The 27,235-nt window shown below is 36.4% G+C and overlaps 1 protein-coding gene and 1 pseudogene across 2 annotated transcripts; both read left to right on the top strand.

The window, feature by feature from the left end:
* The first annotated feature begins 6,388 nt into the window (after positions 1-6,388).
* Positions 6,389-15,306, top strand: LOC121322959 (guanylate cyclase soluble subunit alpha-1-like). Of its 2 annotated transcripts, XM_041263620.1 has the most exons (8): positions 6,389-6,850; positions 7,374-7,435; positions 8,048-8,148; positions 8,242-8,951; positions 9,411-9,896; positions 11,405-11,548; positions 12,425-12,579; positions 13,775-15,306. In XM_041263620.1, exons 1-8 carry the CDS (start codon positions 6,605-6,607, stop codon positions 13,980-13,982), a joined length of 2,112 nt encoding a protein of 703 aa, XP_041119554.1. In that variant the 5' UTR covers positions 6,389-6,604; the 3' UTR covers positions 13,983-15,306. The 2 variants fall into 2 exon arrangements, with proteins under 2 accessions (XP_041119554.1, XP_041119563.1); XM_041263629.1 differs by lacking the exon at positions 12,425-12,579 and having other exon boundaries at positions 13,775-13,945.
* Positions 15,307-21,994: 6,688 nt separating this feature from the next.
* The window catches only part of LOC121324819, a 32,035-nt pseudogene continuing 26,794 nt past the window's right edge, over positions 21,995-27,235 (top strand).

The following is a 27,235-nucleotide window of genomic DNA, read 5'->3' as shown; positions in this document are numbered from 1 at the left end:
AACTCGATTGCTAATCAATCATTCACTTGAATCTCAGCACAGTCTGCACGTGAACTGCTTTGTGCACTGCCTGTGCCCAAAGACTAATACAAATTTTATCTGCATGTGAAATGATTGTGCAATCCCTGTGCCTAAATACATTTTAAATCACTTGTGATACACAGCCCACATTATACCTTGTGCACCAATACATACACACCAACAATAACACCCCACATAAAACATAAAACACAGAAATACACACAGGGGCGGGTCACCCCACCACAACTGTACACGTAAGCATACAAGTTCTGAGGAATCATACAAGTCTACCCAACAAAACTACCAAAGACATATGGAACTTGCAAACCACACATGAGAAAGCTGGTTTTATGCTCAGCTAAAACCTAGTACACAACAGAATATATAGGAAAGCTTGCTTCAGAAACAGTTTATACATTTCAAAACTGTCACAATCTTGAGACCTCATTTTACTCCACTGTTTCTTTCTCCCTGCACCTTAAAATTGTTGGAAGACTTGTAATCTTGAAGCATAGAGCTTTCACATTCACATCACACTAAAGACACTTAATAGCACATGTGGCCTCAGCGAGGGTGCTAAAACTCAGGTAACCTCGAATATACCAAGTGCAAGTACAAATTATGAGGTGGTTGGATAGTTTGGCCATTGAAAGCTGGGAACATTTTTGACATCAAGGAATACACAGTAATACACAATAACTCACAAATGAAAAGAGACAAATGGTTGTTGACCTTCATAAATCAGGCAATTTCTCAACTGGGGTGCTTTGTCCTGTGAAAAAATGTATCAAAAAGTATCGTTCCAGCTGTAACGGCACAGAAAAGAAAGTTTCAACAAAACAACATTTTTATTCTTACAAAAATTTGCTTACGCGTTTCAACAATATGTTTTCATCAGAGCAGTAGTGCCATTATAGTTAAGGTTAAAATGAGCTTCCCACGTTAAACCCATTTTTTGCACAGCTCATTAATCGTTAAACGTTAATTGATCTAGCTGAAGTTTCAGATTCAGTCTGCAGTTAGAGCAAAAGCTGCTGTATGGTCCGGATACCCAGCCCTGGAGACCGCTGGCCTGCGTCCTGCTGAGAGAGGTAGGGGCGCTCCAGCTGGATATAAGCTTGTTTCTGCTGGACACCACCAGACTGAATGCATCAAAGCAACCCAGTTTCTGCTGGAGCCTGCTGTGGGCGCGGCCAGAGGAGGATTCCCTAAACCTGCACTGGTTTCTGGAGATGCCCATCGATTACAACTAACTTGGATTCTAAGGTCTTCAGCCTTCTTGCTTACACTCAGCTATTGATAAGAGCAGGAGTCACATCGCTGTGCCACCTGCTGAACCTTCAACAGTATGGAGAGCCTGGTGCGGTGCTGGGGCTGCACTGTGTAGACAATTTCCTGCGTCAGATCCATGCTTCTTTCCCTTCGGAGGGGCTGTCGCTCCTGAAGGGTTTTCTTTTGAGGAACATCAGATCCCACATCCACAGCCCGCAGTTCCAAGACTGCTCGTGTCCCCTGCACTGGACAAAAATGCCAGCCTTCCAAGACCCTGTATAGTCTGTGTGTGAAGGTCCAGAACCAATCACAGCTTTGGGCCGCTCCCCGACACACTGGAGGGACAGACTGGTGGTGGGGGAAGACATAGAGCCGGTCTGGAGCAATCTGTACAAGCCCACTACTACAGGACCCGACCCAAACTTGCAAGTATTTGTCCTTTACCTACTGCCTGTGTCAACTGACTCTCTCACGCTCTCATTCACACACAGATATCTCTACCATTCTCCACAGATTGAGTTTACACAATAGGCTATACAGCTTGGTAGCTTTCTCTAGTGGTCTGGATATATTTTAACATTGTAACATAATAACTATCCCAATTTACTATAAATACCTGTCTATTTCTTTCATGCCACCAGTTGAAAGAGAGCTACACCTGTGCTTTCACAGAGATGATGTACCAGTTTTGTGGCTGTCGTTCATAAAAAACATAATGACAGGTTTTACAAGCAACGGGTCCAGTCACATGTTTATTATTTTCATTTGCTATGATTCCAAAAGAATTCCACACTTCTGATTAACCTCTCGAACTACATGATATAACACCTGAGCTACCTTTTGTTTCACCTCATTCACAGCCTTTTTTTTTTAATATCAACAAGAAACAGACAGGATAAAAAGTTCTTGCGACGTATCAAACAAGCGAGAACAACACTGCTTAGTCAGTTGACTCCTCCCTAATCGTCTGCTGCTTTAGTGCAGGAAATACCGGTACATTTACCTTCTAATACGTTATTTGGGAAAGGGTTACAGATGGGTACACTAAAAATGTTTTTGGTGATTCAAATTCTGACCTGAAACTTTTCTTTTTTTCAACCGCACCCGAACTGAAACCGAGAAAGTTAATTCTGACCAGAACCCCACCCCTTAACCTACATTTTAATGAAACTGTATTCATTTTTGGTATTCGTTTTACATAAAGAAATAAGTATATTGATCACCTAGCAAATTTTATTTTAGGGCAGGCTAAAATAGAAATATACAGAGCAGGAAAAAAATGGTTGAAGGTCTTTTTGAACCAAGGTGTTCTTACTATATTTAAAATGTTAGTCAAATGCAGTGTGAGAATTGACCATAATTATTACAAACTAATGCATGATCTCAAGTTGTTTGAAATGATATGTTGTATTAATGCAGCAATTTGTGAATTAGAAGAGGAAGAGCTGTGGTTTAATTTGTAGGATTGCTGCTGAAATCTTTGGATCCTGAGTAAGTGTAAAGGAAAAAAATGTAATTGATTGAATCTATTTTTGTATCTGTATTTAAAAAAAAATTGTCAATAAAGTACACTTAAGTCCAAAGTCTCTCTCCCTCTCTCTATTCCTTGGTCAGCCCATTCTGAGAAGCTGTGCAGCCTGTGATATCATTGGACGAGTGTGAGCGAATGAGCGATGCTCCCGCGCAGTACTGTAGAGTGGTCCAATCAGGAGTGAGTGTGGGCTATATAATGTGTGTGAGCGGGTTAGCGTGCATGTGTATATCCTGAGTTACTGACTGAGAGTTAGAGATCCATGGATAAAGAGCTTTAAACAACAATTATCATTGCCATTGACCAAAGATCCTGTTGCAGCGTCTTCATTATTCTGCCTCTGAGAACCCTACACACCGCCGCTATAGTATGTAAAGCAGAACATTAAAGTTCTGTATTTTTAAGCAGTAAATCAAATTTAACTCGATGATTCAGTTTTGTAAACTTTTGGAGCTTTTCAGAAAAAAAAAAAAAAAATCACTTCTGCTGTGTGTGTGTGTGAGCTGGCTACACACATACTAAATTGTCTTCTTGTTCTCTTGCCAAACCAACCCACTTATGTTCCTTTTCTGAAAGGTTTTCATACATTTTTCTTCTCAAGTCTTGTCATGCCACACTGAGTGACTTGGTTCTACAGAGAATTTGTCATAGTGTACAAAATCACCAGCGTAAGCAATATCAGAAGGATAGTGGAAAAGGACTCTGAGAGTATTAGGTAGTATTGACAATAATAATAATAACCTTTATATAGCACCTTTCATAGTGGACCACCATCAGAAAGCACTTTACAAGATATGAGAATTGGGTGTGTGAACTATGTATCAGCTGCGGAGTCACTTACAAGAACATCTCACCCGAAAGACAGAGCACAAGAAGGTTAAGTGACTTGCTCTGGATCACACAACGAATCAGCGGCTGAGCCAGGATTTGAACTGGGTACCTCCTGGTTCAGGGCATGTTTCTTTAACCACTGGACCACACAGCCTCCTGATGTATTATTTCTCAGGATGCACTAAAAGCTCAAGGACTTAATTATACCCCTGTTCAATATCCCATAGTGATTTTATTAAAGATGACATCTACAACGTGCTTCAAACAGGGCAATGCTGACAATATAGTAATACTATACTCTCTAGCGGTAACATACTACAGTAAAGAAGAGAATTCACAGTTGGTCTGAATGATTGCAAGGGCTGGACAAAATAAATAGACTGATCTGCCATGACTGTCAGTAAGGTATATAACCTTTTCCAAAAGGGTGTAAGGTTGTTCAATAGGGTGTAGTGACAGGACAGCACTTACTCAAGGACTATACATGACCATTCTTAATGAGAGGGGTGGAAAGGTTCAGAGTAGCCTGGTCTCCATAATGGTTCAACCTCTGAACCTAAAACAAATATTACACTTTGAGTTACTTTTATTTTACTGTAGTTACATTACCCTGAAACTGAATATTGTGAAAGAAAGCTTTACAAATTGAAACATTAGAGGGGTTGAAATTACGATTTTTATAAATATTTTATTACTTTTCTCTGTATTGGCTTTTTTATTTATTATGTTTAGGGTTGTATTTTTTCATGCTAAAAGTGATTATTTCATAGTATTTCAGTCTAAAAATAGTTATTTCAAGACATTTCCTGATCTCACATTCTAAATAAATACTTTTCTCTAGTCATGGTACAACACATGTCCCTAAATATTTGAATGTTTACCTGAAATACAGTAAATGCTAAATTATAAAATATTTTTTTCTTTATGTCTACCTTTTAAATTCTATATTCACCACCAGTTTATTATCAAACAAAATAAAAACGCAAATACAATTTAAAAATAATAACAGACACACGAAATGTCCCCTTCTTGTACTGGACAGAGCGATCTTTAGCACATATATTACCGATAAATATATCCTGCAGCTCTGTGCATTTTGTTCAGGCATTTACCGGTAGCAAACTAAACCAGCTGCCAGGTTACTCAATGCAGTGTAACAGGTAGTGAATCAATAAGGCAAAGGTTTTAAGTGATGGCAAATATGTATATTTACACTATAATTTTAGTAATTATCACAGGGAACTACATATTACATGGTAACTGGTCAATTTCATGGGAATAGTGAAATCAGTTTGGCACGCTATGTACACGCACTACAGAAATCCATAACTACTGTATTTCTTGAATGCTGACATCCCTTATTCTCACAAGGTAGATGTTGTTGCTCTTGCAATAAGTCACTTGATCCTGTTTCTTCCAGAGCCCTAAAAAGAACATATCTCATAATTAGCTAACTACATTTTAATACTGTGTAAAAATCAGTATGCCAAAAGTCAGTTTAATGGATTATGAATTGCATTAGTATAATATATTGTAGCACAGGATGGAATTTGTTTTTGGAAAAAAGAGGGCAGTCTTGACAACAGAGCACAGTTCAATTGTTGGCAAGCTCTTTATTTGCAGCAACAGGTTCACAGCAGGTAACACAGCTCACAGCACAAGATTCTCCGCTTTCTGAATCCACACACACTCATATACCTGATACACCCTCTTTTATCCCCCGAGACCCAAACACAGAAAACACAGTTGCAAAATGTGATGCTTGACCAATCAGCACCCACTGACCTTTAACAAACAACACTGTAACACAGTATCACACTCCTCACCCAGTGTCCTCTACAGCCGCACGGGGTTCACTTGAACAGCAATGGTGACCCCCTGTGTAGACTCCGACCCAGCGCCAGGTCCCAGCACCCTACTGCATGGTGCCAGCAATCAAGTCCTGCAAGTTAACAGTTCTGCAATGCAATACAGCCACATGAGCCGGTCCCACCTCTACAATATGTTAATAAGAAAATGCTGTACTATTCCAAGAAACTTTACTGATTAGAAAAAAAAAAAGTTAATCACAACTTGCAAATATAATGATGCACCAATACTGTTCTCTCGAGAAATGTGCCCATTTAAAACATGTAAACCTTTACATTGTTAATAAACGCAGAAGAAAATATAGGATCACATTTGGCCATGCTTTTCTGTTTTCTAACTAAACGTTTAGTCTTCCTTGCACTGAAGGCTTTAATCCAAAGCTAGTTTAGAGCTTTATCTAGTATTTGGTGACCTAGGGGCTATTACCACCAATCTTTCTAGTAAAATGTCTAGGCTTAATTTTCCTTTGCGGGAAGTTAAGAAATTTAGTTAAAATGTACTGTCTTAGCATGACATTGCAATATTGAGTTGCAATGTATACGTTACCTGCAATCGTGGCTTTTCCTAATCTCCTACAATTCATGAAAATTGAGCAATCCAGTGGTCCTAGTTTGTATCTAAAAGGGTCGTGTCTTCAGTTGTTGCTAGCATAATTTTAAACCTGTTTTACTCATCTGCTGAAAGACTTCACAGTTGACTGCACTCATATTTTCTGTCAGGCTCTTCTTGGTTCCTTACGTGAGAAGCCCCGCCTAAAGCACTCTTGATTCGTCCGTTTGGGTCCTGTGTCGTCTTTCATTGGCCAGTGCCTTCGGCGATCGCTTTATAGTCCTCACTCTACCAATTTACTATGAATATGTGTATTGGGATGTTGAAGTGCTGCTAGCTCAGTGGAAGTAGAGAGAAGGCTGCACAAGAGAGTAATGCAACATGTTGGCTTTACTTGATGGGAAAAGCATGCGTTTGGGAACTGTATTTGCCGCACGGGGGACAATGGATTGTTTTTGAAAAAAGAACATTTACGTTTTTTTTAAATATATAATCAATACACAAGGAAATAGGACACAGGTTGTGATCAGCATGTTTTGTGCTAAACTCAAAGAACTCAAACTTACCGGAGAATGTCCATTCTCCATGCTGGTGGAAAATAAGGACCCTGGTGATTTTGAGGAATGCACTGGTGTAAATCAACTAGATGCCACGTTACCAATTTCGAAAGAGGTGTGTGGAACGGTGTCTGGGATACGACCACAGCGCAAAACAAGCCAGAGCAAAGTTAATCTGCACACACTTGGAGAAAGCATTCGCAAATTAGTGTGTCCGGAGGTAAATACAATCACAGTACCATAATGCTTCCTTGTAATTATGATGAATAATATCCTCGTTGTATTTGTCCAAAAACATGATCATATAGTAAATCCATTCCAGTGGTTCTGTCCTGTTATTTATCCACAGCATTATATAACATTTAGCTTCACTATTAACCGTTTGTTTATACACTCTTTATACAAAAAAAAAAACAAAAAAAAAAAAAAATTATAATTATATTCGCAAAAATTAAATATGTGCTTCACAACTCAACTATTTACCATATTTCAGGTAACAATATTTAGGGATTAAATATGTTTATTTGCGTTTGTCAGCAGTCACATCAAAGCAGAATTGATGACGTCTAACTGATATATTGGCATGTTCCTCAATTGGAAATGGAACAAAATCGATACAAAATGTAATAACTGAAAACGATCAATATAACCTGTATAGAGAGACAGGCAAGATAGATATGTAGGTAGATAGATAGACAAATAAAAGCCTTTAGTATTTAACAGTCATTGTTTTGTTTTTTCAGTTTCAGAGGTTGCATTTTGCCTTTCAGAGAGTACTTAGACAGCATAAAACTGAAGTAACATGGTAAGATTGATTAATGTATGCCCTTATTAAATTCTCACCAACTGAAATTCTATCTTTGTTTGTTTACATTAATTGTAATGTGGGAAAATAAATGTTTAACATTATCATGGCAAAATACTATTCAAATATTATTCACTTCGAACAAAATGCCTATATTTAAGTTTAAGTATACTGTGTGTGTGTGTGTGTGTGTGTGTGTGTGTGTGTGTGTGTGTGTGTGTGTGTGTAATATATATATATATATATATATATATATATATATATATATATATATATATATATATATATACATGAAAAAAAAAAAAAAAACAGTGTATTTAAAAAAAAAAAACAGGTTATACTAACTTTTAACCTGTACAGAGACTGAATTCAGACACAGTTCTCATTTATAGTTTCAGTACCTGGTAAGATCAGTGGTTGTTTGGCAGATCAGTTATGGCTTATCATGACTCAATGTGGCTCAAATCATAGTAAGCATACATGTGTTTATTTTTCAGTTATATTTAACTAAAACATGACAAAACAGTGTTGAAATTCAGATGATATATTAAATAAGCTTTTTAAAAATATTAATATTAATAATACAAATCTTATAACATTTTTTGTCTGCAGTCCTGGTACTGTTTATGTAGATGTTTGTCAGGATGCTTGCAGGAACCTTGGGAACACAGAGACATTCATAGAAATAATAAACACTTACTCTGAAAAATCAGGTAATGCACTGCATCTTAATCTTCGGATTTTTAAAACTTTATCATGATTTTTAGTTCTGTTTTTAAACATGTCTTCCTTCAAATCAATTTCAGGAATGCCAATGGATGCTATCAAACTTTTACTTGGTGAAGAACTGTTTAAAATATGCTATGAGGAAGATCAACACATTTTAGATGTTGTCGGGGGAACTCTTAACGACTTCTTAAACAGTTTCAATGTCCTGCTTAAACAAAGTGCAGGTACTTCACAAAATGCAGGCTGTAATGAAAAAGAAGCTTCAATACTTTGTTTGGAGAAAGACCCAGGACTTCTAACTGTGTACTACTTCCATCCTAATAAAACAACAGGGTTATTCTTCTCAGGTATCCTTAAGGCAGCAGCCTGTATACTGTACCAGACTGACGTTGAAGTTTCTTTGGATCAAACATGCTTCAAAGAACGCCTCCATGAGTTTTACCAGCAGCCCTATTTGCTGTATTCCGTTTTGGTTAAGAGCGCCAAGAGGTTTGCTCCTAGTCCATTAAAGACAGTCTCTTCGGTTGAAATCCCCATGTCTCTGTTTTGCCAGACTTTTCCATTTCATGTCTTGTTTGATCAGGAAATGACTTTACTTCAAATTGGAGACGGTCTGAGGAGGTGCTTGAATCGAAAAGATGTTCAAAGGAGGCCTACTTTTGAGGAGTATTTTGTCATTGTGTCCCCAGGAATAAGAAGCACCTTCCAAGGGATCCTGACCATGTTAAACACACATTTCATTTTAAGGATAAAGCAAGGAAACAATAACACTGACAGTACTCCTCAGGTATTTAGACATGCAGTGAATGATGTGAAAACTGCCATCGCTGCTTTACTTCATATATTTGATGTTGGATAAGACCTTTTGAAATGATAAAATTTATACCAAAAACATTTGTGGGTTAGACCTATAAGGTTTCTTTTTTTATATTCATTCAATAAAAAGGTATACAAAATAAACCAGGACGCATGGACACTATAAAAACTACAACTCATTATTTTTAACGATTATGTTGTATTGTAAACCTGTCATGAATTGAATGTATTTGCAAAAATGTATTTGGTATTTTTTTTTTTTATCATTTGTATCATTTGCCTGTTTACTAATATTGACTGCAATGTGCTCTTCCTGCAAATGAAACTGAGTTACATATACTTATACAATCTTCTGAACTGTGCACTATATTAAATAAAAACACTATTCATTGTTAATTATACATGCTCTCTTTTTTCCCATCTTCTCAAGCTCATGGATCTGAAGGGTCAGATGATCTACATTTCTGAGTCCAACACCATTTTGTTCCTGGGATCCCCTCGCGTCGACAAACTAGAAGAGCTGACTGGTCGAGGATTGTATCTCTCAGACATACCGATCCACAACGCACTTAGGGATGTGGTTTTAGTGGGGGAACAAGCCAAGGCACAGGATGGGCTGAAGAAAAGGTTGGGAAAAGCTAAGGCAGCTCTAGAACAAGCCCACCAGGCCCTGGAAGAGGAGAAGAAAAAGACAGTCGATCTTTTATTCACGATATTCCCCGGTGTGGTTGCCCAGCAGCTATGGCAGGGGGAACACGTTCAAGCCAAGAAGTTTGACAATGTGACAATGCTTTTCTCGGACATCGTAGGCTTCACTGCCATCTGTGCCAAGTGTACGCCCATGCAGGTGGTCACTATGCTGAACGAGCTCTACACTCGCTTTGACTACTATTGTGGAGAGCTGGATATCTACAAGGTGTGGTAATATTGGTCTTAGCACATATCCTTCTCAGTTGTGCAACTCTGAGTCAAGAACGTTTGTCTTTTCAAATGTGGGGATGAATTTAATGAATGGGCTTGTAACCAGAAGGTCCCTGGTTCAAATCCCAGCTCAGCCACTGACTCACTGTATGACCTTGAGCAAGTCACTTAGCCTCCTTGTACACTGTGTTTTGGGTGAGATGTTGTTTAATGTGCCTCTGCAGCTGATGCATAGTTCACACACCATATTCTCTATAAGTCGCCTTGGATAAAGGCATCTGCTGTAAAAAATAATCCACAATAAAAAATATCAGAACAATCCAAAAGAGCAACAATATGTAGTGCAGTAAATAGCAAGAATGCTGTGAAAAATAATGAGTGGCCACTAATGCATTAATGTAAGAGAAGGAAAGTAAAAAATAAATATGTTAGTTTTAGCATTAGTAAATTATCATTATGATATTAAAAATGAATACACAAAGTATTTTCCATATGGGTCAAGAAAAAAGTGACTTATTGTAGCTTAAGAAGATGTATTTTCATCTTATTTCTCCAGATGTAACCTATAGCTTGCTGAAATGAAATTGGAACATCAAACAGTTCAAAAGCAAATTCTCAGAGAGGGATAAAATAATTTTAATTATGTAAACCAGAAAGAAACTGCTCCTTCCTGCTAGTTTGGTAGAGTGTATATTGTTTTATTAATCCCCTTTGCCTTTGTCTTTTGCACTGGTTTCAAAATATTTCTATTGTTATCTTAATGATCCCAAAATAAATATAAAAAAGGGCTTTATCATCCAAGATATTCTGCAATATTCAGATCTAAAATCTCTGCTCCTGCATGTCACTTATCTATGTGATGGAGCAACAGCATTTGTAGCTCTAGGCTGAACTGGCATACTGGTTTGATCAACTTATAAGGTGAAGTATTTGCAACAAATGAAATTACACTGGTTTCCCATGATTTCCTAGAAGAATAACATTTGAGTAAGTTAGTAACTGTAACAATAACAGCCTTTGATTGGTTAAACAGCATTCCATGGCTGTGCATATATATGCCGTGATATATATATATATCATATATATATATATATATATATATATATAGATAGATAGATAGATAGATAGATAGATAGATATAGATAGATAGATATAGATATAGATATAGATATATAGATATAGATAGATATAGCATATATGCATGGCTTGCATACTATTGAGCCACTTCGCACTGTCAAAATCAATACACTCAATATTATAAAAATTCCATGACAAACTGCCATTTCATTTATTAGCTATAAAACCACTGCCACAAAATGAGTGACATTCCAATCATTTTATTTCATATATTTGGGATGAAACTCCAGAGAACTGACACAGCACTAACTCTCCTTGTGAAAACAGTAATCCACCTGAAAAAAAAGTAAATGCTGCAGAAACCAGGAATGCAAATGTGTTGATAATCAGCCATGCCATTTGCAGCTAAAACAATATTTATTTCAGGTGGAGACAATCGGGGATGCATATTGTGTGGCTGGTGGCTTACACAAGGAGAGCCAGACTCATGCTGTTCAGATAGCGCTTATGGCTTTGAAAGTGATGGAGCTATCAGATGAAGTAATGACCCCTGAAGGAGAGCCAATCAAGGTCAGTACAAAGAACTATTAAACAATAATGCTATTATTAGTATATGCTAGCAGTACACTCCTGCCAACCAAATATATTTTTTGAGGAAATAAATGTACTGTAGAGATAGGTTGAAAAGTTAAGAGGAGCAATGCAAACAGATAGATGTATGTAATTGAAAGTAAAATATCAAAAGCATCACAGTTGACAAAAACTGTAATAAGGCATAAGGATAGTGCACTACTATATTTTAAAAGTCATTGTTCAAATACAATAAAACTTTTTACAATGTGTATTGATAGTGTTACTTTAGCTTGTGTTATATATATATATTAACACAGTAATTGTAATTATGGATCTGCTATCCTCATAGCCGTTTTTAAAGGAGTACCGAATAGCAAAACAAATAAAAAATGACAATGAAAATTAAAGTTGTTTATAATTTGAGCTGTTTAACAAGCATAACATGATTGCAATTATAATTTTTATTTATTTATTTTTTAGCCAGCCTGTATAGAGGTGGATCATTTTAAATTAAATTGATCATTCTGAAGGGTTCTGCTACTCGAATATTTAGATCCTAGTATGTATTGCTGTAACTGTCTGCCTTCTTGATAGAAGGCCTATGTTTTTTTCTTTTTTTTTTGCTGGGCTGGTTTGCTTCCTTGTTCCTCATAAGTCAAATCTCTGACGTCAGACATTGCAACACTGTTGACTCCATCAGTTTTGTGGTATTGTGTAGGAGCATGTGTGGGTCAACAAATTTGAAAGTTCACATTATCACTTGATTTCTGAAGGATATTAAGTATAAACCCCCAAATAATGTTACATGGCTTGTCAGAGAATAGTGTCATCCATATTATGTGCTAAGAATTTGGTAACGTGCTTTGTTTTCAGATGCGAATAGGTCTTCATTCTGGCTCCGTTCTTGCTGGAGTTGTCGGGGTTAAAATGCCTCGCTACTGTCTCTTTGGAAACAACGTCACACTGGCCAATAAATTTGAGTCTTGTAGTGTTCCAAGAAAAATCAATGTTAGTCCAACAACCTACAGGTACTGTACAGCACATAATGTAATCACACTTTGGGCTCTTGGAAAATGTTACATGTTTTAACATTTAAACTTTAATAAACCCGTAACAAAACCAAGGTATTTTGGGGGAAAAAAAATCTAGAACAAGACTCAGTATATTAGATACCTAACAGCTAACATCAGTCAGAAAATGTTTTTGCAGGAAGTTTTGAAGTTTTTTTTTTTTTTTTTTTTTTTAAGTTATTGTTTTGGTTGCTATGAAGTGGTGTAGAAGAATGTAGGTGGAGGATGGTTATCAGGCCACATGGAACTGAATAAGTTTAAATTACCACACTATAGTCAGTGTGGTATAAAACAGCGCTATTATAATTTATCATGGTAAAAGCATAGCAGAGCGTACACCTGTTGGAAATGTGCAGTTTCGCAGCAAAGAATTTGAGTAGCAGCAGAATAGATTAATTCCATAAATTACATATGGTCCTACAGTAAACCTTCTTGTTATTTTTACAGTTAATTCATATATCCATTGCAGGCAACTTCCCAAAGTAAAATGCCAAGTTAACCCATTCCAGCTTAATAATTTACTTTTGAGCTGTTTTTGTGACACTATTGAGTTTTTTTTTTTTCAATTGATAAACATAAATTGAATGTATAATGATAAATAGAGGTACTGAACTGTACTGAATCTCCATTGTGTATCCAATAATTAACCAGAGAGCTTATAAAGTACTAGGCTAGAGGTACAGAACAGTCCTGTAAATAGAGGATACTATGTGAATGAGGTTCCATCCTAAAGAATGATATTAACAACACATTGTGTGTACTTTAATGTAGCATTGTTTTGGTTCACTCAGATTTATGCAATGGAATTAATCAAATTGGAAAGTGTTTCATAGATAGAATCAGTGTTAATGCAGAAAAGTATCTAGTGTGACGTTATGACTGTGATGGATTTATCACAGTGTATAGGCTCCCAATAAACAATAATCACTCCATGGGTCATAATAGCCAACATTGCACTGATAAATTGAAATATCAAATTATCTGTTTGATTATGATAAACTAGAAATGGAATATTCACAACTGCAATTTTTAAATAAACAATCACAAACTGTTTTACAGCATGATTAATGGAGAATAATGCTTTAAGTAAGAATTGAAAACTGCAACTATACCATGGTCAACATGTATGTCTTGCCTCCATTTCGATTTTTAGGCTTTTAAAAGACCACCAAGGGTTCCTTTTTACACCAAGAACAAGACAGGATCTCCCATCAAATTTCCCCAGTGACATTCCTGGTATCTGTTACTTCTTAGAGGCATTTGACCAATCTTCCAGAGCCAGCTCTGGATGTGAAAGCGGACACCACAGATTCAGCGATACAAACTTTATGAGAACAGCTGAAAACAGCTCTAAGGACTGAGTGTACCCAACAATACCTGGGTTATAAATTATTGATTCTAATAAAGCATACCAAAATCTAAATTTGTAAAGTAGCAGGGGCACATTGACCACTTTAGTATTCCATTCACCCATGTTATAAAAATAGAAACTATGGAATATTTTGTATTGTTTCATTGTATTTTCCCCAGTGTAAAGACATTTTGTTTAGTTTTATTTTATATTCCACAACATATTTTACTCAATTTATGTCTTCACTACAAAAGTAGGCCAATGGAAATAAATGTTTTCCAGAATGATTTGGTTCATATCATTGTTTTTGACAATCCATTGTAAACAGTATTAAAAATGTTTGTCAATGCTACATTTCCAGCCAAACAGTTATTTGAGTGGTATTCATGTATTTATTTATTTATCTATTTGTAATGGATTTTTTAAAGCCACAATCAAACATTTAAGTATGGCAGTTTATGGCAGTTTTGTGTGTGTATGTGTGTGAGTTACTCAATACATCTCATCTTTTTAACCACATTCAGAAATGTATATACGGGTATCGTTCTGTGTATAATCCTATATTCCCAATTATGTTCCACTTTATATAGTTATTGTTTTGCTCAAAAGCAACCCTTTCCTAATCGTAACACTAATGGATCCCTATGTAATCAATTTGTGGTGAAAAATAGATTTCTAATTTTCAATAATAATTTTATGTATTCACTCTTTATTTAATCTTCATGGAACATCTGTCACCTGCTGATTTTGTTTTTTTCCAGACAGATAAAGTAAACATATTTGTTATGAAATAAAACAATGTATGTATAATTCTCAACTAATTCACAGCTAGTTTCATAAACTTTGGTAGAGCACAGGCAAGCATGGTGAATTACTAATACAGTACTAATACGGTAAAGCTTTATAAAAACTATTGTTCAGCATTCTAAAGCATTTGTTAGGCATTGTTCTGACCTGCTACTGCCTTCCTTGACACAATTAAGCTGAATGCAAACTGTATAAGCTAATTAATTTCATCTTTACTTCCTGGTATTAATATATTTTTCAAGTGGGGTATATTTTAAGTCCAATTGGAATTCTTTAGGCTATCAAGCTGATAGACCATAGTCAAAGTAATTGTACATGCTTTTTTTTTTTTCTTGACATGAAACTGTGGACAATGATGACATAATATTGATTAGTATTTAATATGAATATGTTAATTGGTGAGAAACATCCCCGAATATAATGTTGAATATGAAGAAAATTGGTATTATCTGGCTAACCAGCTGTATCCCGGAAACAGGAACATTCAGTCACACTATTATATTTGTTGAGCAGGATATAGTGTAGGATAACTCTATATATATATAATATATGGATATACCTATATATATATATATATATATATATATATATATATATATATATATATATATATATATATATATATATATATATATGGATATAACTATTGACTACCATAAAAAACAAATGGTATTAACATTATTTTGTTTAAGTATTATCCAAATATGAGATTCTAGGGATATAAACGACTGTGTCTGTTCATCTGTATGTTGCACTTACACGTTGCATATATCTGGTGAATACTTAACAACTTATATTCTTGTAACTAAACATTTGAATTCCAAACACATATTCACACTGTTGATTGCTGGTAGTTATACCTATTTTTTCATACTGATAGTTCTAATTTTGAATTACAGCCGTGGCCGGGGATATATGTATCATGAAGTAACACAAATCAATTAACAAACATATAAGCTGTGCATCATTTTTGAGATGCAAACACAGGTTTATTAAGCTGTTTTTTTTTTTTTTTTTAGACCTATCATTATTATTTAGACCTGATACAAATGTAGCACACTTAAGTGCCTTTTGTATACAGAAAGTCTGTATACTATTGAAACATTATGTGTTTGGAAATCCAATGAAGAGACGACATGGATGCTTGTGTAGGTGATGATGTGTTTTATGTATTACCTACTGGTAAATAATTTAAAGTTCAGGAAAGTCCTCATATATAGATATATATATATATATATATATATATATATATATATATATATATATATATACATATAGGCATCAACATGAGCAGAGCATTTCCATTGACTAGATGTTTTATTTATTATTCTTGTACATGTCAATGGGACCTTGGTATAAGAGATTGGATGGGGTCTTTTCCCCCAGGAGTGGTACAGCTGAGTTATTCAAATTAACGTATGTCTGCAGTATCTACTGTATGTAATCAAATGTGCAGAGAAATCAGGATATCACTGTTTTCACCAAGGCTTTTTATGTGGCGTATCAATATTTTGGAAGTGGTTCTCATATTTCAGTCCCATTGGAGGTTTTGTAGTAATGTGAGATGGTAGTTAAAACTCAAACACATTGTAATATGCAGTGCTGCCTCCATGCCACTGTCAGCTCATATCCTGAATAGAGGTTTCAAGTCATACAGAGAATGATAATTTGACAGCCGGTTGTCCCTATACAAAATTCTATAAGAAAGAAATCAAATTTCCTTTCAACCTTTTTGAAAACCAAGTGATCTTTTCACTTGTATCACATTACATTCACATTCAATTGAAAGAGAAGCATGTGATTTACATTTCTGGTATTTTGACCTTTAGTACAATTACAGTAGGATGTACTGCATTTCAATCTTCCAAATGGCTACAGCAACTCTTCAATTCTCTCAGTGTCTACATCCAAAGAAATGAAGGAACATGGAGCCAAAAACATTTTAAATCAATGTTGTTGTTGTTGTTGTAAATTTGGGGTTACGCATTAATTCCAAATCAAAACCACAATCACATCTAGAGCCTTAAGTTGCCTTTTGAGATAAGTCATTGCAAAACTGTACATCAAACCTTATGATGCCACATTATGCATTTAAACAACCAAATAAAAGCCCCAAAATAAAATAGCAGAGATTAATTTAAATAATGGTGTTTTAAAGAATGTCTAAATTATTTGTTACACGTTTTACAAAATACATAATTTAATTGTCTGTTCACAATAAATTATCATTAGGCTATGGGATATTAATAGCTATGGCTAGCCGATCGGATATTAAAATAAATAAATAAATAAATAAATAAATAAGTAAAAGCCTACAACGGATGTTATATTTAACATAAATTCGTTAATGTATAATCATAATCACGTATTATCAGTCTCTTTCTCTCTCTCTCTCTCTCTCTCTCTCTCTCTCTCTCTCTCTCTCTCTCTCTCTCTCTCTCTCTCTCTCTATATATATATATATATATATATATATATATATATATATATATATATGATATATGATATGACGTCTAGAAAATAGGTGTAACAGAGCAATGGGAACATACCCAGCGCAGTGAATGGTTAAAATGTTATGTTATGTGACTATTCGTTCAGGCGGTGTAAGGATCACGTTTTTATGTTATTTTGTTTCATTGTTAGCTCCTTATCTACAATAAAGTGTTGCCAGTACATTCGAACAGAATAAGGAGATACACATGTAACCCCTCTGACACTACCTCATACAGTGATGTACAGTGCGCCAGTGTCTGATGAAATTGCATTTCTTAGGTAACTCAATTAATTCACACTTTTGTTTAACTCCCTCCCCATTTTTCTTACTGGTTGCCAGACAACTGCACTGAAGTGTCCGTGAGGGATAATTGGATGGTATGAAATGCCAATCGCATAAGGTGCATTCGGAGAAGGAAATGTTACTCACGTAGTAGATAGACGCTGTAATTGTCATAACAGTTAGAGGCATCTGAATATGGGCACAAAAGCGACGAGAAATAACATTATTTTATAAAATGGTCTGTACTTAATTGTTTATAAAGTAATGAACGACACAGGTATACGCTGTATAAAGAAATACTAAGCATTTTGTGATTCTAATATTTTATATTAGAATATGGAATATGCTATCATCTATTTAAAAACGGTTTACTATATCTTTAGTTGTATTTATGAAACAGCTATTTACTATGGTATTAGCAAAAACAATTATGTGGCTGCTCCTTAGACGTTGATTGTTATTCTACCTGTTACAGAACCGTGCTTTATAGATTTTTGATATATTATTAGCAACCAGTGCTTTTTATAGATATTTGATATATATGTAATATATATATATAATATATATATATATATATATATATATATATATATATATATATATATATATATATAATATATATATATATATATATATATATATATGGCGTTCTATGTAACCAAAAACATACCTTATTAAAATTACAGTATGGTTTTGTGAATCATGCCTTGGAACTTTTGATATTAAGAAATTACGTGCCTGAAGTATGGGAAGATATCAAGTGAGTACCTAAATACCTTGCTTTGAAGTGAAACAAAAAATAAACAAATAAAGGGCTGCAAAGAGTGTACTCATTTTTGGTAAAACTGCAAACAGATTTTGTGATTGTGCTTTTAAACTAAGGTATTGTTTCTTCTGCAGCTTTATATATACCTGGTAAAGGTTGGCTTCTCAGAAAGAATGTTGTTTTCGAAGCAAAGTTAACACAAGGCCATAGTTACTGGTGCATTAATAAGCATTTTCCTTAAATGAAAGTGTACTACATGTTTTACACCATGTATTTAACATTAGGGCCCTATTTTGAAGCAAGTCCATATATGACAGAACAAGAAAAACAATAATATAATATTCAAAAGCTATCAAGAAACAAATGAATTGCAGATTAGAGCAGTTAATTTAGTTAATTTACTTGTGTTATAACATGAAAGTACTTTTGACTAGAAAAATACACCCTAAAAAATAGGCACCTTGGTGACTCACACTTTCAGTAAACATTATTATCTCCAACTAACCACTAACTTTATATTATTCTGTTCATATTATTACAGCTGTTCTTCTGTAAACTGAAATTCTTCTTATCTCATCATTAGATTTAAATGAATTGTAAATGCAGTACTGACAAGACAGTAATGACAGTAAATGCAATAATGACAAACTAACCATCATTATTAGAATCCTTAAATCCCATTTCAAACAATTAACACAATAACCTTAAAAAGGCTGCATTCTTGCCCAATCAACTCATTGAGATGACAGTCAGGACAAATGTAGCTGCTGGCTACAGCCCCATCAAATCAATCATTCCTTTGATGGGAAGATAGGGTTGTTTGAACCAGCCAGTAGTCAGGTCAGCCTTATCCAAGCCTAACAAAGCCAAAATGTATTCTGCTGAGTTTTTTTTTTTTTTTAGTAGGTTAGCAAAACACACTCATATATATGTGTATATATATATATATATATATATATATATATATATTTTTTTTTTGGGGCGTGAGCAGGGGGTAGGGATAGGGCAGAAGAAGCAGAAGGGAGCGATAAGTAGGACAGAGTGCCGGCTAGAAAGGACCGAACCCAGGATAGAAGAGCAGGTGAGGCCCACTCTAGTAGCAGACCAGCGAAGCTGGACATGGAAGCTAGGATAGAAAGTGGTCACTGACTGAGGGCAGCAATGCCGACACAACCCAGGGCCGAAGGATCTAGCAACCGAAAACACATATGAGGGTTATGACTCGGGGAGCCACCCCTCAGAGGAGGATGGTCCCGGAAGACTGGAGATAGAGAAGGAGAGGTACCCAGCGTCTGAGACTTCTGTAAAAGGGCGCTCGTTAGACCCCCAGTTGGCCGAGACTTCACACTGCCTGGGACCTGAGATAAGAACAAGGCATAGAGGTTAGTATGGGTCTCGAGCATGAGTAGCCACGTCCCGAACTGAGACAGAGTATAGAACAGAGCCTTGAGTGAGGCAAGATAAGCGCAGGAGCTGCGAAAGAACAGAGTGTGGCTGGGGGTCCACTGTGACTCACATGGTGAGAACCCCCCTGAAGGTCAAGGGAGGCTGAAGCCTGCCCTGAGGTCGGGGAAGTGAGATCACTTGCCCCCCAGAGACGACCAATGCGAAGGCATGTATGAGAAGGTGGAGGAGGGGAGGAGGAGGAAAACAAAACGCTAGACAGCGAAGGTGCAAATGATCAGGACTTAAATAGAAAATAGGTACTAATTGACAGGAAATTGGAAGCCCCCTGCTGCACACTCCCTGAACTACGCTGGCTAACATATATATATATACACACTACCGGTCAAAAGTTTTAGAACACTCCCATTTTTCCAGTTTTTGTTGAAATTTAAACAGTTTAAGTCCAGTGAATAACCTCAAATGGTACAAAGGTAAGCGGTAAACTGCCAGAAGTTAAAAAAAAAAAAGCATAGGTTACCAAAAACTGAAAAATAATGTACATTTCAGAGTTATACAAAAAGGCCTTTTTCAGGGAACAAGTAATGGGTTAACAACTTACAACTGTTCTGCAGCAATGGAAGTAAATTAAGCCTTGAAAGTTGATGCTAACAATTCCTACAGGTGTCCCAACTTTTGTTAATTACTTACAAACCCTCTGTCTGTATAAAAGCAGTGTTGGAACAGACTGTGTTACTACACCCTCTTAAGCATTATTTGGACAGTATTGTACTGCAGGAAGTAGTATATTGCTATCATAATGGCGAGAAAATGGCAATTAACAAAGGAAGACAGACAGACCATTATAACCCTTAAAAGTGTAGGTCTTTCCTTTAGAGAAATTGCAAAGAACTTGGAAACTGAAGGAAATTCTGACAGGAAGAGGTCTGGCAGACCCAAAGCCACAACAGAATCAGAAGACAAGTTTCTGAGAGTCAACAGCTTGCGTGATAGGCGGCTCACAGGACAACAGCTTCAAGCACAGCTTAACACTGGTCGAAGTAAGCAAGTCTCAGTTCCAACTGTGAAGAGAAGAATTTGAGCTGCAGGTTTGACAGGTCGAGGGCAGTAAGAAAGCCATTACTAAGATGGCAAAATAAGAAAAAGAGGATTGCCTGGGCCATGAAGCACCACCAGTGGACTACTGAAGAATGAATGAAGGTCTAATGGACCGATTAATCAAAATTTGCAGGGTTTTTGTACACCGTTGAGTAGGAGAAAGGATGGTTCCTCGGTGTGTGACACCAACTGTCAAACATGGAGGAGGAAGCGTGATGGTCTGGGGCTCTTTTGCTGGATCCAGAGTTGGCGACTTGTACAGAGTGAGTGGCACTCTGAACCAAAACGGTTACCACAGCATTTTGCAGTGCCAAGCAATACCCTCTGGTATACTCCTAGTTGGTCGGGTTCATCCTACAGCAAGATAATGACCCAAAACATACCTCCAGGCTATGTCAGAACTACCTTAGAAGAAAAGAACAAGACGATAGTCTTCAAATCATGGAATGGCCAGCACAGTCTCCAGACTTAAACCCCATCAAGCTGGTTTGGGATGAACTGGACAGAAGGGTGAAAGCAAAGCAACCTACAAGTGCAACACATTTGTGGGAACTCCTGCAACAGTGTTGGGAAGAACTTTCCGAACAACATTTGATTTCCATTGTAGAAAGAATGCCACGAGTGTGTTCACCTGTTATATCTGCAAAAGGTGGCTACTTTGATGAGTCAAAAATTTAGATAAAATTTTGTTAAATAAAACGATTCCATGATTTCTTTTTTTATCTCCAATTGTTTATTTGTTCTATGCTTTAATTTCAGAGTACATTGAGACATTAAACTGTGTAAATTAAAAAAAAAAAACTGAAAAAATGGAGGTATTCTAAAACTTTTGACTGGTAGTGTGTGTATATATATACCTATACAGGGTCTTGGAGGGCTGGCATTTTTGTCCAGTGCAGGGGACACGAGCAGTCTTGGAACTGCGGGCTGTGGATGTGGGATCTGATGTTCCTCAAAAGAAAATCCTTCAGGAGCAACAGCCCCTCCGAAGGGAAAGAAGCATGGATCTGACGCAGGAAATTGTCTACACAGTGCAGCCCCAGCACCGCACCAGGCTCTCCATACTGTTGCAGGTCCAGCAGGTGGCACTGCGATGTGACTCCTGCTCTTATCAATAGCTGAGTGTAAGCAAGAAGGCTGGAGACCTTAGAATCCAAGTTAGTTGTAATCGATGGGCATCTCCAGAAACCAGTGCAGGTTTAGGGAATCCTCCTCTGGCCGCGCCCACAGCAGGCTCCAGCAGAAACTGGGTAGCTGTGATGCATTCAGTCTGGTGGTGTCCAGCAGAAACAAGCTTATATCCAGCTGGAGCGCCCCTACCTCTCTCAGCAGGACGCAGGCCAGCGGTCTCCAGGGCTGGGTATCTGGACCATACAGCAGCTTTTGCTCTAACTGCAGACTGAATCTGAAACTTCAGCTAGATCAATTAATGTTTAACGATTAATGAGCTGTGCAAAAAATGGGTTTAACATGGGAAGCTCATTTTAACCTTAACTATAATGGCACTACTGCTCTGATGAAAACATATTATTGAAACGCGTAAGCAAATTGTTGTAAGAATAAAAATGTTGTTTTGTTGAAACTTTCTTTTCTGTGCCATTACAGCTGGAACGATACTTTTTGATACATTTCTTCACAGGACAAAGCACCCCAGTTGCGAAAAGTTTGTCAACTTTCTTTTAGTGCTGGTACACACACACACACACACACACACACACACACACACACACACACACACACACACACACACACACACACACACACTGCTGTGCAAAAGTCTTAGACATGTTGCATTTTTCTACTCTGATGCATTATGAGCATCAACAATTTACTGAAAGCCTCCACTAGTGTTTTCTACTATTATAACAACCTTGACTTGGATAAAGAAGGAAAAACATTGAGTGAAATAGCTTGCATCACTCGATTTTCAAGGTGTGGTATCCAAAGCATAATCAGCAAGTACAGAGAAACATCATCTGTAATTGACAAACCTAGGACTGGAAAACCCAACAAGCTGTCTAACAAGCATGAGCAATACTTGAAGATAACATTATTTAGGAATAGAAAGAAGACAAGCGCTGAACTGACAACAGAACTGGCAAAAGGCACAGGTGTCATTGGTCATCAAATCAACAGTACAAAGGTCTCTCTTGAAATCAGGACTCAAAGGATGTGTTGCAGTAAGAATGGGGAACAAGAATAAAAGGCTAAATTATGCACAAGAACACTGCAATTGGACTATGGAACAATAGCCAAAGGTACTTTGGACTATTGATGAATGTGTCTGTGTACCGTAGAGCTGTAGAGCTGTAAATCTGCAATCCGCCCCTGGGAAGCACAATAAGATCTGTGTGACCTCTAATGAAGATACCTCCCTCCCTGCAACCTTTATTCCTTGATTCATCAGTGAACAAAACAGGTGCCCTATGAAGAAGTTGCCAGTTCTGGTGATCCAGTCAGTTATCAGCGATTTCTTCTGTGATGTGGGCAATTGAGATGCTGCAACTAGTCTTAATCTCAAACCAGTCTCGTGCAATCTGTTTCTTAGTTTGATCTCTTATGTGCCAGATTGTGTGTGAGTGTTTTTTTTTTCTTTTTTGGGGGGGGGGGGGGGGGGGGGGGGGTAATCATAACCAATGCAAAAAGCATATCAACAATGCCATATTTATTGTTCACATTATAATTACTAACTCCAAATAAAAGGAATTCTAACAGAAGCCCAGTAATTTTAAACCAAGCACCAACCCTTAACCACGATGCAAACAATAACCATTAAAAAAACTGTTACTAATGATCCGTTTCATGAATGTCAAGCTAGATTTTTAATGCCAGTTTTGCAGCATGAAATATTGTAATGCCCATGCAGTGTTCTGGCATCTATGTTTTCAAATGTAAATTATGGTAATCCAGGTGTCTAATGCAATATGTTGGGTTCTTGACCTCATCAAGGCAATGGTAATGTGCGTAAGGGGCCTGGTTTTTTTTATTACATGTGGCATTCCTGGGAGAGATCGTATCCTTGTACTGAAAAGGACTATGTTCAGCTTTTAAAATCTTTTAAAACCACATATGAGGGTGAAAGACATGAGAATGAAAGTCGCTACATCATTTAAAAAATGTATCAACACATTATATACCAGCCCCTAGAGGGAGATATCATTGCAGAGGTGGAAGAGGGGAGGGTAGAGGTAATAGAAATGAAAACTATACATCTGGACTCCCAAAAATCCCTAACCAAGCCAAGGCAAAAATACAACTGCAAATTTGTAAAAGAAATTACCTTCACAATAGTCACCTTGGATAAAATCACTATAAAAAACTCAACAATGGCTTGGTTATCTTAATTTTAGCCCAATTGTTTAAATATTCTGGAACTATGGCACCACACCATTCTGAATATTGCAGTAAAAAAGATGCCACTGCAGGCCTTTCCACAGCTGAATTCCTGCTCATATTACATTTAGTTTATTATTAGACGACTAGAATTTGCTTTCTTGGTATGAAACAAATTGATCTGAATGTGTTGCCAGAAAGGAAGCACAGCTGGATGTGGAAGGAGAATTTTTGGTCAGAATCATTTACAATGACACCAAAACATATGACCTAGTTGCTGCAGTAAGTAAAATTCTCAGTAAGTGCTTGCATTGTTCATGTGCATGCCTCTACTTTTATTACTTGAGTTATTAATTAACATCTCAGTAGCATGTGATGGTATGACAGAAACGGTTGCTTTGGAATAATATGGTAAATAATATTGAAGCATGAAACAGAAATCTATTTTGTATGTGATAAGTGAACACAAGCATGCTCCACTGTTATGTAATAGGAACATAAATAGTACAGGCTGATGGTGTGCCATATGATTTGTGGTGTTGTTTGAAGAAATAAATGTGAACAGTAATTAATACAAAATAACAAAGTGTCTGATATGAACACTGAAGCACTGCCTGTCCATTGAATCTATGTTCAAAAATACCTTTCATTTCAATTTTTTTTTTCAATAGAGATAAAACTACAAATGTTTAGGAAAATGTTTTTTGAGTTTTGCCAAGAGTCTGGTTATGATACAGTCCTGCATGTTTTAGAATCAAATGTTCACGAGTTCTTGCAGGTAAGCTTTGAAGTCGAATGCTAAGAAAATAATGGAATTGTGTTTGTTTAATGTTTATATGGAGCTGCTGGCTTCACAGATTGCTGCCTTGTTTTTTAGATGCTGTATTTCAAATGACGCTGTATTGCCAATACTCAAGTTAAGAATGTTCTTTCAGCAATGAAAAGGCCTTTGTGGTTTTTAAAAAGGCCATACTGCACCACCAGTTAATCCTGTATTGTGATTTTCTTTTAGAGCAAACACGATTATTAAAAAAATTCTCAAGATACTATTGATTTAATTTAGTGATTGTGCACAAGGGAGGACATTATTAAGTGATGTTTTCATTTTAGTCCCATCCGAGGCTAGAATTTTGACACGAGCAGTGGTTTAGAAATGCAATCTAATACATTATAAAAAAAAAATTAAAAAAGAAAAAAAAAATTCCCCCAAAATGGTTTCTGGTTAAAATTGAAGTTTGCAGCAGCATTTTAACAAGACAGTAATGTTGATATAACTATTTCACTTCAAGTATATTATTCGCAAAGCACAAGTTGTTTTGCTCGGCTAAATATCATTTGATGTTGTATTCACTGAACTGTTCTTCGCTGTTGTTAAAGAAGCCAAATATTGGACAGTTTCAGAAATATAAAATGTTTTTAAATTCTGCAGAATATGTACATTCTGACCTTATTCTTAATGTATTGCTAAGGTTATTGAGCAATTCCTTTGATAAATTAGCTTTGTTTGGTTGATCTTATTAATTTGTCTCTAAACAGCCTGGGAATGGAAAAGATAGGACTGTAACTTTTCACTCTAAATTGTATTACATTGAAATCTAATTTAGGGTTTTGAAGAGGACTGTGGGAAATGTCACAGATGCTATGAGATATGTTGTAAGAGTATATCTGACAAGCCGCACGTTGCATTTTTTTACTAAGAACTATCAAGACAAAGTCAGTACATCTGTGTAAACACTGCAAGTTTTGTTGTTGAGCACATTGTGACATTCATAAAGATTCTGATATTGAGTAATAGGTTTCTTTTATCTGTGTGTAATGTAGCATTCCATTTTATGTATATCTTCCAGCAGCAGTCCCCCACAATCATGGGAAGTTTTACACCATAATATGAATAAACTTTTCCATGGTTTAGCCTTACGTGCATTTTACCTCAACAGAAAATAGACATCATCGACTTGGTTTGTTTACATTATCTAAGGTTTTTTCAGCTGCAGGCTTCATCCCTCCTTAAGAGCATTCTGTTACTCTGTGAACTAAACAGCCACCCTTCTGCTACTGCAGTACATGCAGCGCAACTTTTATAACAGGGAAGCAACCCTCGTAGACCCAGTGAAACCTTGCTATTATTGGAAGTCTTAGGACCAGCGAAACAAGGCCTTAGTAGTGGCCTTAAGACTGAAGTTACATGGTCGAAGTTACATTTGTCAGGGAACTTGAAAGTGTTTTTTTTTTTTTCTTTTACAGCAGTTTTCTTCTATGTAACGTGTGCTAATTTATCAAACGTGTAAATGAGATACATCAGCTTGCATTTAAGTTTACTGCATGTTGGTCTTACTAGAGTTTTTTTTTAACAGTGGCTTGGTACATTTGGTAACATTGATTACAGGGGTAAACGTAATGCCTTGTATTGAAATCAATAGGAGAATAAAAGTAGCCTAAACTGTGAGGTGGCACTTTTAATGAGGTGGTTTTAAACAAGGGTGTACTGTATGTAATTAAATAAAACTAAACTTTACAGGGTTCTGCACCTTTAGAACATAGGAACATAAGAAAGTTTACAAACGAGAGGAGGCCATTCGGCCCATCTTGCTCATTTGGTTGTTAGTAGCTTATTGATCCCAAAATCTCATCAAGCAGCTTCTTGATGGATCCCAGGGTGTCAGCTTCAACAATATTACTGGGGAGTTGATTCCAGACCCTCACAATTCTCTGTGTAAAAAAGTGCCTCCTATTTTCTGTTCTGAATGCTCCTTTGTCTAATCTCCATTTGTGACCCCTGGTCCTTGTTTCTTTTTTCAGGCTGACACTGTCAATACCTTTTAGAATTTTGAATGATTGAATTAGGTCACCGCATAGTCTTCTTTGTTCAAGACTGCGTAGTCTTCTTTGTTCAAGACTTTGTTCAAGAACAGATTCAATTATTTTAGCTTGTCTGCATATGACATGCCTTTTAAGCCCGGAATAATTCTGGTCGCCCTTCTTTGCACTCTTTCTAGAGCAGCAATATTTTTTTTTATAGCGAGGTGACCAGAACTTCACACAATATTCAAGATGAGGTCTTACTAGTGCATTGTACAGT

Source organism: Polyodon spathula, chromosome 1 (genome assembly GCF_017654505.1).
Source record: "Polyodon spathula isolate WHYD16114869_AA chromosome 1, ASM1765450v1, whole genome shotgun sequence".
Classification (NCBI taxonomy): domain Eukaryota; kingdom Metazoa; phylum Chordata; class Actinopteri; order Acipenseriformes; family Polyodontidae; genus Polyodon; species Polyodon spathula.
This window is presented reverse-complemented; position numbering and strand designations above follow the sequence as displayed.